General features: G+C 42.8%; 1 protein-coding gene across 1 annotated transcript in view; it reads left to right on the top strand.

The window, feature by feature from the left end:
• Window positions 1-15113, top strand: part of CDH8 (cadherin 8, type 2) — a gene marked incomplete at its 5' end in the record, with an annotated part of 71056 nt that overhangs the window by 12161 nt on the left and 43782 nt on the right. Inside the window, 4 exons of the mRNA XM_010154697.1 lie at window positions 606-773; window positions 4576-4763; window positions 7334-7587; window positions 13402-13538. Of these exons, the coding sequence (XP_010152999.1) occupies window positions 606-773; window positions 4576-4763; window positions 7334-7587; window positions 13402-13538 (747 nt within the window). The remainder of the gene's footprint in view (window positions 1-605; window positions 774-4575; window positions 4764-7333; window positions 7588-13401; window positions 13539-15113) is intronic.

A 15113-nucleotide genomic window follows, 5' to 3' on the forward strand; every position in this document is an offset into this window, starting at 1 on the left:
TCTTCCAAAATTTGTACTAAAGCAGGTGGTAGTAGCTTACTGGGACTGTTGTCCCAGTGGCCCTCCCGGAGCAGGGACAGTGGCGTGGCTTGGGGAGTCTGCAGCGCTGGTGACTGCTGGGAGACGCTGGCACTCTCCAGTAGAAGTTTAGGCACTCGATTTAGGACTTAAGGGAGCAACTGTCACCTCTGTTACACACCAGAGCAGATTGAGTAATGGGTTTGGGTTTAGAATGTTTGAAACCCTCTGACAGGCACAGTTAGCAGCGTTTACAGATTGTGTACTCTGTGGTTGTCTTCTGTGGGGAAACGCCAGATTTCTGTGGGAGGTCAGACAGAAACTAGAAGGTTTATCAGGAAAAAATTAATTTGTATCACAGGTATGATTAATTCTTGGGTTTGGACCACTGTTTTCATTCAACCAAGGTAGGTGACCTCTAATACGCTCTTCTGAAAATCTCAAGGTCGTCTTTATCTTGGGTACTAAGGCAACTTACCTGAACCTTGAGCATGTCAGTTTTGATACCAATATTTACATATATCCATCAAAATAGCTGCAAAACGGAATTTGGGTCTGTACCTGACTTTTTTCCCCCATTATTGTAGCTATAATTAAAACAGCTCTTCCCAACATGGACAGAGAAGCCAAAGAAGAATACTTTGTGGTCATCCAAGCGAAGGACATGGGAGGACATATGGGTGGACTCTCTGGAACTACCACAGTGACAATTACACTCTCTGATGTTAATGACAATCCTCCTAAGTTTGCACAGAGTAAGTGCCGTTACATGTTGTGTTCTTGTATGTACGAGGTTTTTCATTGTCGTGTTGCTGGGTTTGTAATGCGGTTTGAAAATATGTGGCTGCTACTAGAGAAAGATTAATAGTCCCCTGCCCGATTAAGACCTTAGGAAAGAGGGAATTAGGCCCACAAGAGTGTACATTGTGCTCTGTCTTCCTTGTTACCCCTCTCGCATCCTCACAAAAGGGCTTGGGGACTACTTCTCCACATATTACTTGCTTTCAGGGCAGGTGTTGCCAAGGGCCAGTTTTGGTTGCTCTTTGTGTGTTTCCATCTCATGTAGACAAGTGCCACCACCAGTAAAAGACATATATAAACTGGTAAAAGAAATAAAGGTTGGACTAATTAGGTAATGGTGAAGAAAGCAAAGAAACTAAGTCTGAGTCTAGATAATTGTTGATCTTTAGTTCGAAATCCATCTTTACTACTGTGGTTCCAATGGGTGTCTTGCTGGGCAAGGTTAACGCGATCTGGAATCCTGCTGAGCTGCTTCTCCACAAGCTTTGTGGTGTGTTTCAAAGATGAAGACAAAAAGTAAAAAGAGGAGGGAAGAACATAACGACTGGATTGATTTAATTTGGAACAGGTGCCATCTAATGCACCATTAGCAACTTACCTTTTACCCACCACCTTGTGGAAAACTGAAGTTGTATGGTATTGAGAGTCTTCTTGGGGGCTGGAGAATGTCGACTTAATAGATTTGTATCATTTTTACTTGCTTAGATGCATGTTTTTCTAACAAGGAACTTACACACCCCATGTAAAATTAATTCTTTTCCACATAGGTATGACTTGAGGTCACCTTTTTCCTGTTCTGAAGACAGTGTGAAATGGGTTTGTCCTAGTACTCAGCGTGTGATAAACAGTCTTCTGTAGTCTAGAAAATGCACATACAGATAGAAAAAAGATGAATAATGAATAAGCAGAGGTAAAAGCTGATTAGCAAAATAGATAGTTATTACCTCATCCTAGTGGTTTTTAACAGATAAGCGCTCTGTGCCCAATACAAGGTTTTCTCTCATTACAACAGAAGACAGGCATACATTTTTAACTCCATGCCATGTTGCATGGCTTGTGCTTGGGTCGTAGCGTTTTCCAACATGCGGTGACAATTTCCCTGATAATGTAAACATCGGTAGGTGAGACCCCTGGCTGAGCCGGATCACCGGGATGCAGAGGGACATTTCCTTTACACCTGCAGTGACCTGTAGCTCTACCTGTGGCTGCAGCCCTCCTTTTGCCAGCTTACCTGGCTTTTGTGCCTGGGTCAGCACTTTGTCTCGAAGCCTTTGCTGCCAGCATGCGAAAGGCCGGTCAGGACACCAGCGACGTGACCGGTACTAAGGGGTACCTCTGCTGGAGCCAGAGCAGGAGGCACGGGAAGGGACATGGGACAGGTGGGACAGTACTTCCCCTGTGCAGTTCCTCCTGCCTGGTCTCTTGTGCTCGACACAGTGACACGTGGACTGGGCAGCGGGAGGAAGACTGCATCTCACGTCCCTGAAGGACGTTTTCTGTATGGAAAACCTAGATTCCTTCAGCACTGTGAGTTGTTGTCCTCGGAGCTGCCCTAGCTGGCGTGTTCCTGTGCAGAATTCAGGCTGCCACTGAGGACCAGCCACCCTGCTACAGCGCTGACCATATGCAACTTCATTGGAAAGGTCTGTATTCCTTGCATTTAACAAGGATGAGCCGCGGTCAGTGTTGTACCTGGATGCTTTTACAGATTCTGCCTTCTAAAAGCAGCTGTTGGCAGCACGCTGCCTGGCGTTACAAACAGTCGTCGCTCCGGCCTTACACAGGAGCCGTCAGGTCTTTGACATGCCTTTGTACCCTTGAAGCACAGTTTGCATTTGCCTGGAAAGGAAAATAAGAAAGGATCAAACTCACAAAGCAGAATGAAACAGGAATTCATGAGATGTAATACATGCTGCTTTCACAGTAAATTGTAATGGAGTTGGAAAGCAGTGCGTTTTATCGGTTTATTGTTTCCAGGCAGAACAGAAATGTATATTTATGGTTTGTTTTCAAAGTGTGTTAGCCTCCTGGGTTTTAGAAATGAAAAAGATGAATTTTCACTACTTCTGTGATCTCTTTGAAATAATGTTAGAAGCTTTTTATAAGTCACAGAAGCTTTTAACCTGGCAGTTTACCATAGGATTGTACTGGAAAGCACTGGACTGCTGTGGAAACCAAGGGGTTTAAAAGATGCATAATGTGGATTTTTGGTCAGCTCCCACTATGGCGTCTTGACAGGACAATTCATAATTCTTGAGAGCAATTTGAGTAAAAATTTTTTACAGTGTTTTGTAAACTATCTTAGTAAATCTGAGAGAAAAATACCAGCTTAAAAATGCAGTCAGCTGCGTCTGGAGATTCAAGCTATAAGCTGTGGACAGCAATATAAATTATGATCACATAATTTAGTCTCCTGAGGCACTTGATTGCTTTGGCTGCTCATTGTTTGTGACCCATTATGAATATTCTTGAGGAATCTTGATGATCTCCAAATCATCTCTAATAATTCAGCTTAGAAACATCAAAAGAAAAAAAAATCGCTTTGGGTCAGACTGGATGTAGAGCTAACACATGTATTTGTGAATTCCTCACAGTCTCCTTCCTCCTTTCAGCTGTTTCTGCTGCAGTCCAAGCAACAACTCCAGAACATTTTGTGGTTAGAAAACTGCTTGCTGCATGTAACCCTAAAAATGGCACATTGTCTTAGGCCCACTGTAAGGACAGAAAAGAACAAGTCCAGAACCCCTTGTCAGAAACTGGTTTAGTGGTCTCACCTGCTAAGCCCGAATTCCTTTTGGCTGTTTTAATTACTGAGTAGCACTGCAGTTGATTAGATCACATATTAACTGTAGCTTCAATAACAGTAATTATCAAGAGGTAAAAAACCATACACCTCACAAAGAATGTTGGATGTAAAGCATGCATCTCAGGTTTTTCAGACTACTGTTAGGAACTGGGAGATATAATAATAGTAAAATGGAAATTTTAATTTTTGGTTTTTTTCTTAATAAAATCCTTACCTAAAATAATATATTACAGGTTCTAAATAGATTTTTGACATTTCTTAGTTCAGAAAGTTTGAAGCAAGTACTACAAAAGCAAAAATGCTGACAATTTGAACAGCACTTTGTAGTGGAGTTTAGTCTGAGCCTACAGCCAAATCGCAAATACACCGGTGATGGCTATGGAAAGTTACTGTTTCCTTTGAAACCAATTATGGAAGGTTTCTTGAATGTTTCTTAAATAGTTTCTTACCCCAACAGGGAGACAGAAGGGGTTAACAACCAAAACCAAATCAAAGGGACCAAAATAGTAGTAATGATCTGAAATTGTATAAGGCATCTGTGAAGTATTAGACCAGTTTTCTACACAGCAAAAGCCAAAGTTTCATAGTTGAATTCTCTAAAAAATGTAACTCCTTGTCTGTAGCTAAACCGGTAAGTTCAGCAGTGTCTGCAGTAGAGAATTGCATACTTTGGGTGTTGCAAGTAGCTTACTATTTATGTTTGCCACCACTAAGCATCCCTGCAAGGCAGCAGCAGAATCTATTGTAAAGAAAGGAACAGTCCCGCTCAGCAGACCGCAGTTCCCGTACAAGGGACACGTTTTGCTGCTTTCAGTAAATAACTTGCGTAAGTGGAGTTTGTATCAGTTGCACATCTCGTGAGTTTGCGTGCGGGAAGTATAAACAAATGAAGAACACACAGAGGTATTGGAATTAGGTGTAATGTTTAGTCTTTTCCTCTTATTTGTAAGGTCTGTATCACTTCTCAGTAATGGAAGATGTTGCTCTTGGTGAACCAATAGGAAGGGTGAAAGCAAATGACCTGGATATTGGAGAAAATGCTAAATCATCCTATGATATTATTGAAGGAGATGGAATGGATATATTTGAAATTACTACAGATGCCCAAACTCAGGACGGCATTATTAGAGTCAGAAAGGTAAATGATATCTCTGTTAAAAAGAATGTTTATTGTACATACAAGTACCCAGCCAGACTGTGCTCTGTGAGAAGGTGCTGGATTTCCAAGGATTCTTTTATCTATGAATGAGGCATCAAGCCAGTGAAGTGATAAACAAGGGATGTGTTAGCTGTGTCCCTCAAAATTGCCATTTAGGTGACAACTGGGGAGACATCCATGGAAGTTTTTTCTCTGCTGGGAATGTGTCTTAATTAATTAATTGATCTTACCTGGGCTTCCAGGTGGTAAAATCATATTATTGAAATTGCCTGACGTGTGAGAGGCTTAGTCTTCCACCTTTTCCCATGTTGAACTCTCTTGCTCCATGAATAGTGATTTCGGGGAACCTGGTCAAGGACATCAGTGCTATTTCACATGAGAAGTGCCAAACTGGGGCCCTAAAGAAGGCGACGACTGTCGCCTTTTCTGTGCTTGTACAGTGCTGATGTGTGCAAGATGAGATAATGGCACGTACACAACAGAAGAACCACCCAGTTGTATACAGAAATATGGGGAGAGACAGATTATCTAGAACAAAACTTGGCTACTGCAGTCAATGAAGCATTAATTGCAGACTTAATTTTCATTCATTTCTGGGGAATGAGAAGAGAGTTGATTCTCATGCTGTGTTCTGAAAAAGGATATGAATGTAACTTGTAACACTGGTATGAAGGGTTTTCAGTATGTAGTACAGAGTACTCTAAATTCATCTTTGGGATTAAAAAGAAAAAATTTAAAACCCCCCAAAAACCAAAGCATGACATTCCAGTAAAGAAAGAATTATCCAGCGAGTACAGGTAATGAATATTCAGCTTGTACCTGTAATTAAGGAGGTGCAGCAGAGTAGCTGTCTGAAGACTCTGTTTTCTGTTTCTCAGTGAGTAGGTCAGCACTGTAATCTGTAACAAAATTATGTATATTTATCTAAATTTAGATCTGTTTTCCTAAAGACAAAATTAGGATATACATCCCTGAGCTTCCTTACTGTTATTTATTGTGTGCTGCGGCCTCTTTCCTAAACGAAGGCAATTAGCCTTTTGCCCCAGTTCCCTTGGCTTTATTTCTTAACTGAGTCTCTAACATAATGTTCTTTCATATATTCATTTTGACAGCAATAATCACTTTGGTTCTACTACAGTAGATGATGTATGGAGGGTACGTTTCACCAGTAGATTTTCTCCAGCATAAATTCATGAATGTGAGACAATGCAAAGTAAATTTTCGATATGATATTCTGATTAAATGTATTGGGGTGCTGTCATTTCTGTAAGGCATATGAAAAGCAATTGAAAAAAATTATATAGGAGCTATGATTGGCAAGTTGTGAATATGCTGATTTATAACTCACCATTCATAATTACACAGCCTTACTAATTTAAGAGCTGCTAAAGAAGCAAGGTTTTCTCATGTTTACTAAATTTTGTGAGAAAGAGCAAATCCCATTAGAGCTTGATTCATACCTGAAAAAAATCAACAAAATTTGAAAGTATACATGTGGAAGGCTTTGCCAGACTTCCTGAAGGTTCCTATTTGTGCTCCTGCTGGTATTTGCATTGCAGATTCAGAGTTTCTATGTCCTTTTCTTTTTATCTCTGGGACATTGTAATGCAAATCTTAATATATTTCCAATGGTTGGCAATTTGCATCTTTGAAATTTGAACCATTGTGAGACACAAGAGAGTTATATAGTGAATATCCTGATGTGCTTCAAGACACAAACTTGAATCTCTTATAATGAAAAATTCTAATATTCAAAAGTGTCACAGATTTGGTTTTTATTTGGTATTTCATTCCTTTAAATCCCCTGTGTTTTCATCTTTCATGTTTTAATATGGAACTGTAAAATAGTAAAAACAGTGCTGGCATGGCGGATATATTGATAGAATAATCAGTTTTGTGTTTCTCTCTCTGAAAAAAAAGTAAGATAGAGAAATAGGAATTGCTACAGTTTTAAGAAATTCCTGAGAGATGTCTACCTCATTTGCCCCAATAAACAGAAATGCAGAGGTACCTGAGAGGCAGTAATATTGAAGTACTTTCCTATATGATTAGCTCCACATTTTCCCACCTAATGCCTCCCATGTCCAACAAATAATAATTGCTGGTTCTTTGCATTTCTCACATTGTTCTGGAAGTAATAAAATATTTATTCTTTGTGGAGCTAGTATAATTTTTTTTCTTATCTCCAGCTAACAAAGCACTGATTAAGTGCACGATTAGTATGCAAGGCATGTCATCACCCACAAGTCTGTAGTATTTATCTGCTATGTAATTGTAATGGTATAATTCATGAGAGAGAAGGTTCTTGTACATTTCTTGTGAAAATCAAGAAAACAAGGAGTCTTGTTTTCTCTGAGGCTGGTTAATAAACAGATATCAATAAATGCCTAGAAAATGTGCAGGTTGGATTTCTGGGAGTGGGGAGCGATTGCATTAAAACTCACTGAATGTGCTTAAATGAACCTAACTTTCATCCATCAGCATTATATCCATTTGTTCTTTCTCCACGGCCATTAGTAAAAGACATTTATCTTTGTCATTCTGAACAGCCACTGGACTTTGAGACCAAAAAATCCTATACTTTGAAGGTAGAAGCGGCCAACGTTCATATTGATCCCCGCTTCCTCAGTGGAGGACCATTCAAGGATACAGCAACAGTAAAAATTGTAGTGGAGGATGCTGATGAGCCTCCAGTCTTTTCGTCACCTACTTACCTGCTGGAAGTGCACGAGAACGCTGCCCTGAGCTCTGTGATCGGCCAGGTGACTGCCCACGACCCTGACGTGTCTTCCAGCCCGATAAGGTAGGGCTGCCTTACAGTCCTCTCTCAGGAAGCTACTGGCGGAGTGCTGGGTATGGCTTCCCACACACGGCGTGCCGTGCCGTTTCATTTCTGCACCAGTGCTTGTATAGGATTTGGTTGATGATGGTAGATTTATCAGTTCAGATCATTTTCAAAATCACAAAAAATGCTCCTTGCCACGTGAGTTGTCTTACGAAGCAGTAGGAATGGGATGAAAACAAGAAATAGGGTGTCTGAGGTCGGATGGGTTTGAACCCTCAGTGAGCATCTCTGCAGTTATTGAGGTAATCCGCCGGTGTCTGCACTGGCACTGCCGAGATGTTCCACGTGTCTGTAGGGTTGTCAGAACCTATTTTGTATTCCTTTGGCTAGACCCGTTGCTGGTTTAAAGACAGAAAGTCAGGGATGGCTATGCCCATATGTCTTCTGCATCTTCAGGTTATGTGGTTTTCCTTTCTGACCTCAGAACAAAATCTGAGATTCCAGTTTCCTGGGGTCAGTGTTCTCTGTCTCTCGTTGATGAGCACACATCCTTCCCTCCCCCTCGGTAATGGTTCGTACGGTACGATGCGAGTATTCCCAAAACATGTTTTGCTGCGCATCGTGCTGCCTGCGAGGAGCAGCAGTTGAAAATAAACACCAAAGTGTCCCACTGAGTGAAGGTCTGTTTGGAGAGGCTATTTGACAGCCGTCACTGCCCAGTACTGCCTCAGGGAACCGAAGCTACGCACGCGAGCTGCAGCACGGGGAGGGTGATGCTAAATGTTACAGTCGCTTAAGACCGAATTTTAGGATTTTCAGAATTAGAAATTCAGAATTTCCACCATGTTTGGATGCATCAGAACTTGCATATGAAGATGGTGGAGAGTACCTTGGAGTCTCATTTCTGAACCATCCTTTCAAATCCAGCTAAATAGGTCCTCAGTGTGCTAATGCTACCAGTGTCCTAAAATTGAGCCTCTTTGTTCTGTCCAAGCCTGAAAAATTGAACTGAGTAAAATATTTACTTCATTTCCATTTTTTCAGCATTTTATAGATCAAGCTTTTAAAAGCAAAAATATTTTATACATGCCAGCTGAGTTTGTTATTACTAATCACGTCACATGGAAATAGTTCATAGACAAGAAACAAGGGACCACAATTAATTACATTTAAACAAAAAGGTAACCAATTGCTGTGATTTACGTCCTCTTTAAAAATATTGTATGCAGTACTTCGTAAGATTTTTTTCCCTGTGATATTGCCCTGATAGCTAATTAAGAAATATGCGGAGATCAATTTTCTGTGCAACTGTTTTTCTTGTTTGCTCAGCTGATCAGTTTGGTGTTGTCCAGGAAGCTCTGGAAAGTCCAAATTCCTTCTGTTTGTGCATATTTTTGCAGTGAATAATACTTTAAGACAAAAAAGAGATTTCAAGTTATTAATTCTCCTTTTACAGGACCAAAAATATGCATTAGAGGCAAGTGGGCAGCAGAAATGCAGTTTCTGTCTTTCCATTTCAGAACAGAAGTAGAACATGGCAGGTTCTAAACAAACATGTGGCAGCATTGTTTTGTTGGATTAGAATGTTTCATTTTTATTGTGCTTTCAAGTGTTTATTCTGCTGTTTCGTGAGGTATATGATGTCAATTTTGTGTATATGTTCCGTGATACATTTTCAAAAATATTAAACATGAGTTAAAACACAGGAAAACAGAATAAAAACATCCTGTTCCAAAACCAGGGGACTGTTCTGATATTGCCTGGCTGTTCATTCATGTATCATTTTCTATAAAACAGATTGTGTTTCAAGGAAATGATACTTTTCGGCAGATCCCTGTTCTGGCAGTACTGTGGCTCGACAGAGGTTCTGTGTCCGTTTGTTCTGAGATCCCTAGCAACACCACCGAGGGTAGGAGTCTCCCCGTGCGCTGCCAGTAGCAGGTGTGCTGCACAGCAGTCTCCCGCCAAGGGCTCAGGAAACTCCGAGTGTTGCAGTGCCAGCAGTGGAAGGAAATACGGGTATCTCTGTGCAGGGAACAATCTGGTGTTTGAGTCAGGAGAGAAAACACTGAGAAAATTATTACAGAAGACAGGTTGGAAAAGAAACCTCTTCCGTGTTTCGTTTTTTGTAAAGACAGCTTGACCTCGTTTCTATCCACCACAACAGCACTTTGCTCTTCATGCTTGCTCAGAAGTGATGGCACGTATTCTCCCCATCGCGTGATCTAGACGGCGTGCAGCCTATGGTAGAGGTACAGGCAGGTGTCCAGAGGGGTTACCAGTCTGTCCCGAATGTGCCCACCTTGTGGGAGTGATCCGGAATAGCGTTACTTAGCAATGCCTTGGGCCACGTGCAGAGGCTTGGCAGTGGTTATTAGTCTGGTGTCCCTGTACCGGCCAAAGAAACGTAGATCCTTTAGGAGGGACGCCCGTGTTGTATGGGCTTTGTCACTCTTGACGTCGAGCGCTCGGTGTGGGTGAGCAAAGGTGTCCTTGAATGACTGAGGAGATGCTCAGCTGAATTACCTGTTTCTCCAGTGACTCTGAGCTACGTACTGGTTGTTAGATTGGATATGTCATACCATATCTTGCCTAGGCCCGAGGTTGTTAAAATAAGCAGTAGAATTTCTCTTTTGTCTTCATTTGCTCTTCTCCTGTGCATGTTGCTTAAGGGCCTGGCTGACTTTTAAACCTGAGGGTGAAAAGGATTGGCAAATCTGGCCGATACTTGTAAACGGGGTCAGTAGTTTGTCTTATCCGAGCTGGTCGTTCCAGAGGTACGTGTCAGCGGCTCCCGTCGTCCCGTCGTACCGCATCTGTCCTTGACGCATCTCCTGCGAAAGGGGCCCAGTGAGTTCAGCGAAGCTAGGCTGAAAACTGTACTGCAGTGTATTTTGTAAAGGTGGTACATCTGCCTTATAGTATAATTAGGCTTGAAAGATCATTATCTAGTAGCATACAAATCTATTGATTCCAGTAGTACTATTTCACGTTTCTGTTGCTATTCTGTAACCATGGTGTATCCATCTGCAGTAAATTAAAGCATGATCCTAGTGCACAGAAAAACACACAAGTCATAATCTTTCTCCCTGTCTCTGCCCTGCTATAAATCATTGCCCCTCAGTGTCTTTCTCTGGAGAGATCAGCTTCACCGTGGCAGGTTTTCCCCATTCATATTGTCAGAGATTTCATCTTTGGCAGCAGTTGATCATTTTCTCCAATCACAGCAGGCCTTGAACACCTAGATATGCTGTGTTCTGCCCCCCTAATGGGACAGATGTTGGATCTGTTGGCAAGTAGCATGTCCAATCTGCCTGGCACTAATGAACAGTGGTGATTTACCACTGGCGAGGTATCAGTACTGAGATTCGGATCTCAGGAGGTGCAGCAAAAAAGGATTTCTGCTCTTACTTACATGGGTGCAAATAAGGAGTAGATCAAATTTAAGTCCTAGTGGCAATATTAGTCGGGCAGGAGCCGGTCTGAGAAGCATGGGAAGTGTTCTGTTAAAGTTGATCGTGTAATTGCCATAGCAGACCCAAAAGCTAACCAAAACTTGCCAATAACCTGTGCAGGGCTGTTGGCAATTTCTAAAGAGACCATTTCCCAAGACATTCTTTTCTCATTTTCAGAGAAATGTATGTTTCAGGTATAACTTACGGGTCTGACAATGCATTCCCGTTAGGAAGAGTTACGACACCGTTGTCATGAAAAGGAAACTGCCAATGTGCATTAGTTTTCCCAGGTTTATGACACTGCAGATTTTATTTTTTATTCCGTACCAAATACGTTTCAAATTAAAGTCAGGAGAGGGTTTTACCTCTGCAGTCTGGTAAAGCCACGTAACTTCCGCTAAGAACCTTTCAGTTTGAATTTTATTCGTAATTCTTTAATTGGAAGTAGGGAGACATCAGAATAAGGTTAGGGTGCCTTTTCCAAATGGATGCCTGAAGTTAGGCACCTACAACTTCATTCTTCACGCGAGTGACCTGGTTTTCAGACATGCTGAGGACAGTACGATTCCCATTAAACCGCTGAGAACTCAGCGCGTGGCGCTCGCGAGAGGATCAGCTTCCTTCAGTGTCCCAGCAGAGTGCATGTGCCTCGCGTTAGGCACATACACTTGCAGTTTTACTTCATGTTTTGAACGGTACTTCTCTTCATCGTTTTTAAGTGAGTAAAACTTGTTCTTCTCAGAGTTTAAAACAAGAAAACCGAAATGGCTAAAAAATCCCATTTCCTAACTAGCTGGGGGTTTCACTCCCGAAGTCCACTGGTGAAGTGATTACCAGTGTGGTCCGACTAGCCTCGGGCTGCAGTGGCACATTTAGACTTCAGGGTTTTGCTAACACCCCTGCTGTAGAAGCCGTTACTTGGAGGTGCGCTGCGCCTTGGGGGACGTGCTGCACGTGCCGTCTGATGGCAAGGCATCTCTTGTTCTAGAGAGGAGAATATCTCACACCGCAGTCAGAAAGATGAACACCATAATCCATCCTTCGAAATCAGCTCCTAATGCTGTGGCTCTCACAATCAGTTGTGATAGGCTGGGATGAGTTTGAGCTCATCCACGGCTGTTCCTTGCAGCCTAGAAAGGGGCTTCCCAATCAGAACTTTTTTGGAGGTCGCTTGTGCTAGGGTGTGAACGAGAGTGGAATAGCTGAGCCTCCGACAACTCTGCTGTTGTCGCTGTAGCAAAGCTCTTGTTCTTTTATCCGCGCATCTGATGGCGTGTTTGCAAAAAGCAGAAATGGGGTGGGAAGCTGGCAGTGGGAGTCGCTTTTCTGACCGCTCCGCAGCGCGATCCCGCCTGGGGCTGGATCCTGCCTCGCCCTGTTACGCCTCGCCACAACGCAGGGCAGACGGGAAAGGTGTCAGCGCGTGCTGTTCGGCGCTGCAGCACCTAGGCACCAAGGCTTCGAAGGCTGTTCTATAAATCCACAGTTAGGATTCCGTAAAACCCCTCCAAGTCAATTTTTGTTGAACCATACCAATAGTTCAGCGCTGAACTCTCCCATTTCATACCTTCCCTGTCAAAACATTGGAAAGCTTAATTTTGCGATTTAGTTTCTTTTTGCAAATAATACGTTAATAGAACAACTGTGAAAATGGGCAAACATAAAAGCTTCCTGCAGATCCTGTTCTGAGCTTGAACTCATCATCCTGCTTAATGCACCAGCGGAGCGTTGTAGTGCGACTCGTGGTGTCAGGCAGCGGCGTTCGCCTGCACGACGTTCACCTGCCAGATAGCCTGGTTTTGCTGAAAATCAGTGATGTCAGCCCGGAAGCGATCAGCCCTTCGGCGTTGGAAGGGTTCTGTAGGAAAATGGTGATTCACGAGCTGCATTATGCCCATAGAGCAGCTTCAACCACAACCAAATAGTGTGCCTGGCGAACACTTTGTGAATGTGAAATGAATTGGTAAAATAATATTACTCGGTCTTTTTAAAATAACCGTGAAGCCCACCCTTTTTGTGTGCTCCCTGCATTGCTGTTGGGATTATCAGCAGCTGCCTGGAAATACCCTAGAAACTGTCTAATAAATGTGATGGATTGTGTAATTAACTCTTGCTCAGCCCCGTTTGTCAGAGATGTTACCCAGTGAACTGGAGGGCACTTTATGACCTTCACACTGGGAATACAGCTAATTCCTCCTTGGGCAATAATTATTTTAGTCTCAGTTTGTCATTTTACCTCGTAAGTTACTGTGCTGTTGAGCGTCGCAATCCGTCTGGCTATAGAAAGGCAGCTCTCCGAGGGTTCCCTAAATTGTCTTGTGATTGTACGGATTACAGCAGCTTCATCAAGGAGATTACAGGGGTGTCTCTTCTGTAGGTTTTCCATCGATCGTCATACTGACCTTGAGAGACAGTTCAACATCAACGCTGAAGATGGGAAAATAACGCTGGCAACCCCGCTGGACAGAGAAACGAGCATGTGGCACAACATAACCATTGTAGCTACTGAAACCAGTAAGTATTTGTGTAGACTGGCTCTTAGTTTTGTTGGGTTTATAATTAATTTTAACAGCATGTGCAGTGGAAACTATGTCCTTCAGGAAAAAGGAAAACACACTGGATTTTTAAATTACAGAATCTTTGGAAGAAAACCATTTCTGCTGAAGTTGCGTTTCTTTTAGTTTTCAAAACTGCAGGTTTTTTCAGCAAATACAGCAGTACAGGCTTTGGAGAGAGACACCGAGACATTTGTGCAGGATATATAGGGTAAATGTTAAAAATGTTTGAAAAAGCCCCAAACCAAACCCTTATGTTTAGGTATGTTGAGACAGAAAAAAGCAACTCAACTGTAAACTCAACCCAGAAGTTGTTAATGCTGAGTGATCCTGTTTCAGTGCCACACGTGAATAAGCCCGTGGGTGAAGCACATGCAGGTCGTCCTGTTCGATACGTGGCCACAAACGTTCCCGCGTCCTGCGATAGGCAAGGGCACGGCTGGCTCAGATCTGCAAAACGGCTGTGGCTGATCCGTACCCCGGAGTTGCTGGGAGTGGGGACTGCCACCCTCTGGGGAACATGGCCCTAGATTTTAATCAAGAAGAATGCTTGATTAATGTGGAATTGTAGCGCTGCTGGCAGGGTCTCGTCGGGCAGTAGAATTTATTATTAATATCAGCACTGTGTTTTGGACTCTGCAGTCGGGGCAGTGATCAGGCCCTTTCGTTGCTGGGACACCTGCACAGTGATCCTAAGCCATGATACTGGTTTTTTCTTCTTGATTCTCAGCATGGTAGGTCCTAAATATACCCTGATTTATGACTACTTTATAGGTAAACACCAGGTTTTAGCAAAACCTGGATCACTGTTTCAGAACCTTGTGCTGATAAGTAAATTTGTGCTTTAAGAACAGGTAATTTTGGGCGGTTTTCTGCTGTCACCATGACAAAGTTACTCTTTTATATCATCAGCCACTGCCCCACCCAGGAATCTTCCAAGAGGAGATTGGTCTGGCTGACTTGAGCCTAACTCCTTCTGTGCCTTCGCCTGACTTGAGGATGGGGATTTTTAGGTTCAGACGGGCTGATCTTTCTGGAAGGATCAAATTTAGAACATGTGTGTATAATTTGAAACATGCTACTTCTTTTTAACCGTTTCATGCCTAGCAAAACTTGGGAGCAGAAGCACAAAAGCATGAGCCAGTGGGGACTCTGACTTTGCTGCAAGTACTTAATAGGCAAAAGACTAGTTTGGGGGTGGTTCTTTAGCAGGAGGACATTTTCTTTTCCTGTTCATTGGCAAGTGTCTCTCTAGTTCTAATTCAGAACAGATTTGTGCTGTTGGTGACAAGTAGTAACACCATCAGCTTCTGAGCCCTGTGCAAAGTGAGATGTTTTGGAGGTGGCATTTCCCTCATTTCCCATCACTAGCAGGCTCCTTCCAGCCTCGGTGAGGGAGTTTCTAGCTCTGCAGCACTTCTCCTCTCAGGGAGGGGATTCTGCCCCTGTACTCTGCTCTGGTGAGACCCCACCTGGAGTGCTGTATCCAGCTGTGGAACCTTCAACACCAGAAGGATATAGACCAGTTGGAGTG

This window comes from Eurypyga helias, unplaced genomic scaffold, assembly GCF_000690775.1.
Source record: "Eurypyga helias isolate BGI_N326 unplaced genomic scaffold, ASM69077v1 scaffold3587, whole genome shotgun sequence".
Lineage (NCBI taxonomy): Eukaryota > Metazoa > Chordata > Aves > Eurypygiformes > Eurypygidae > Eurypyga > Eurypyga helias.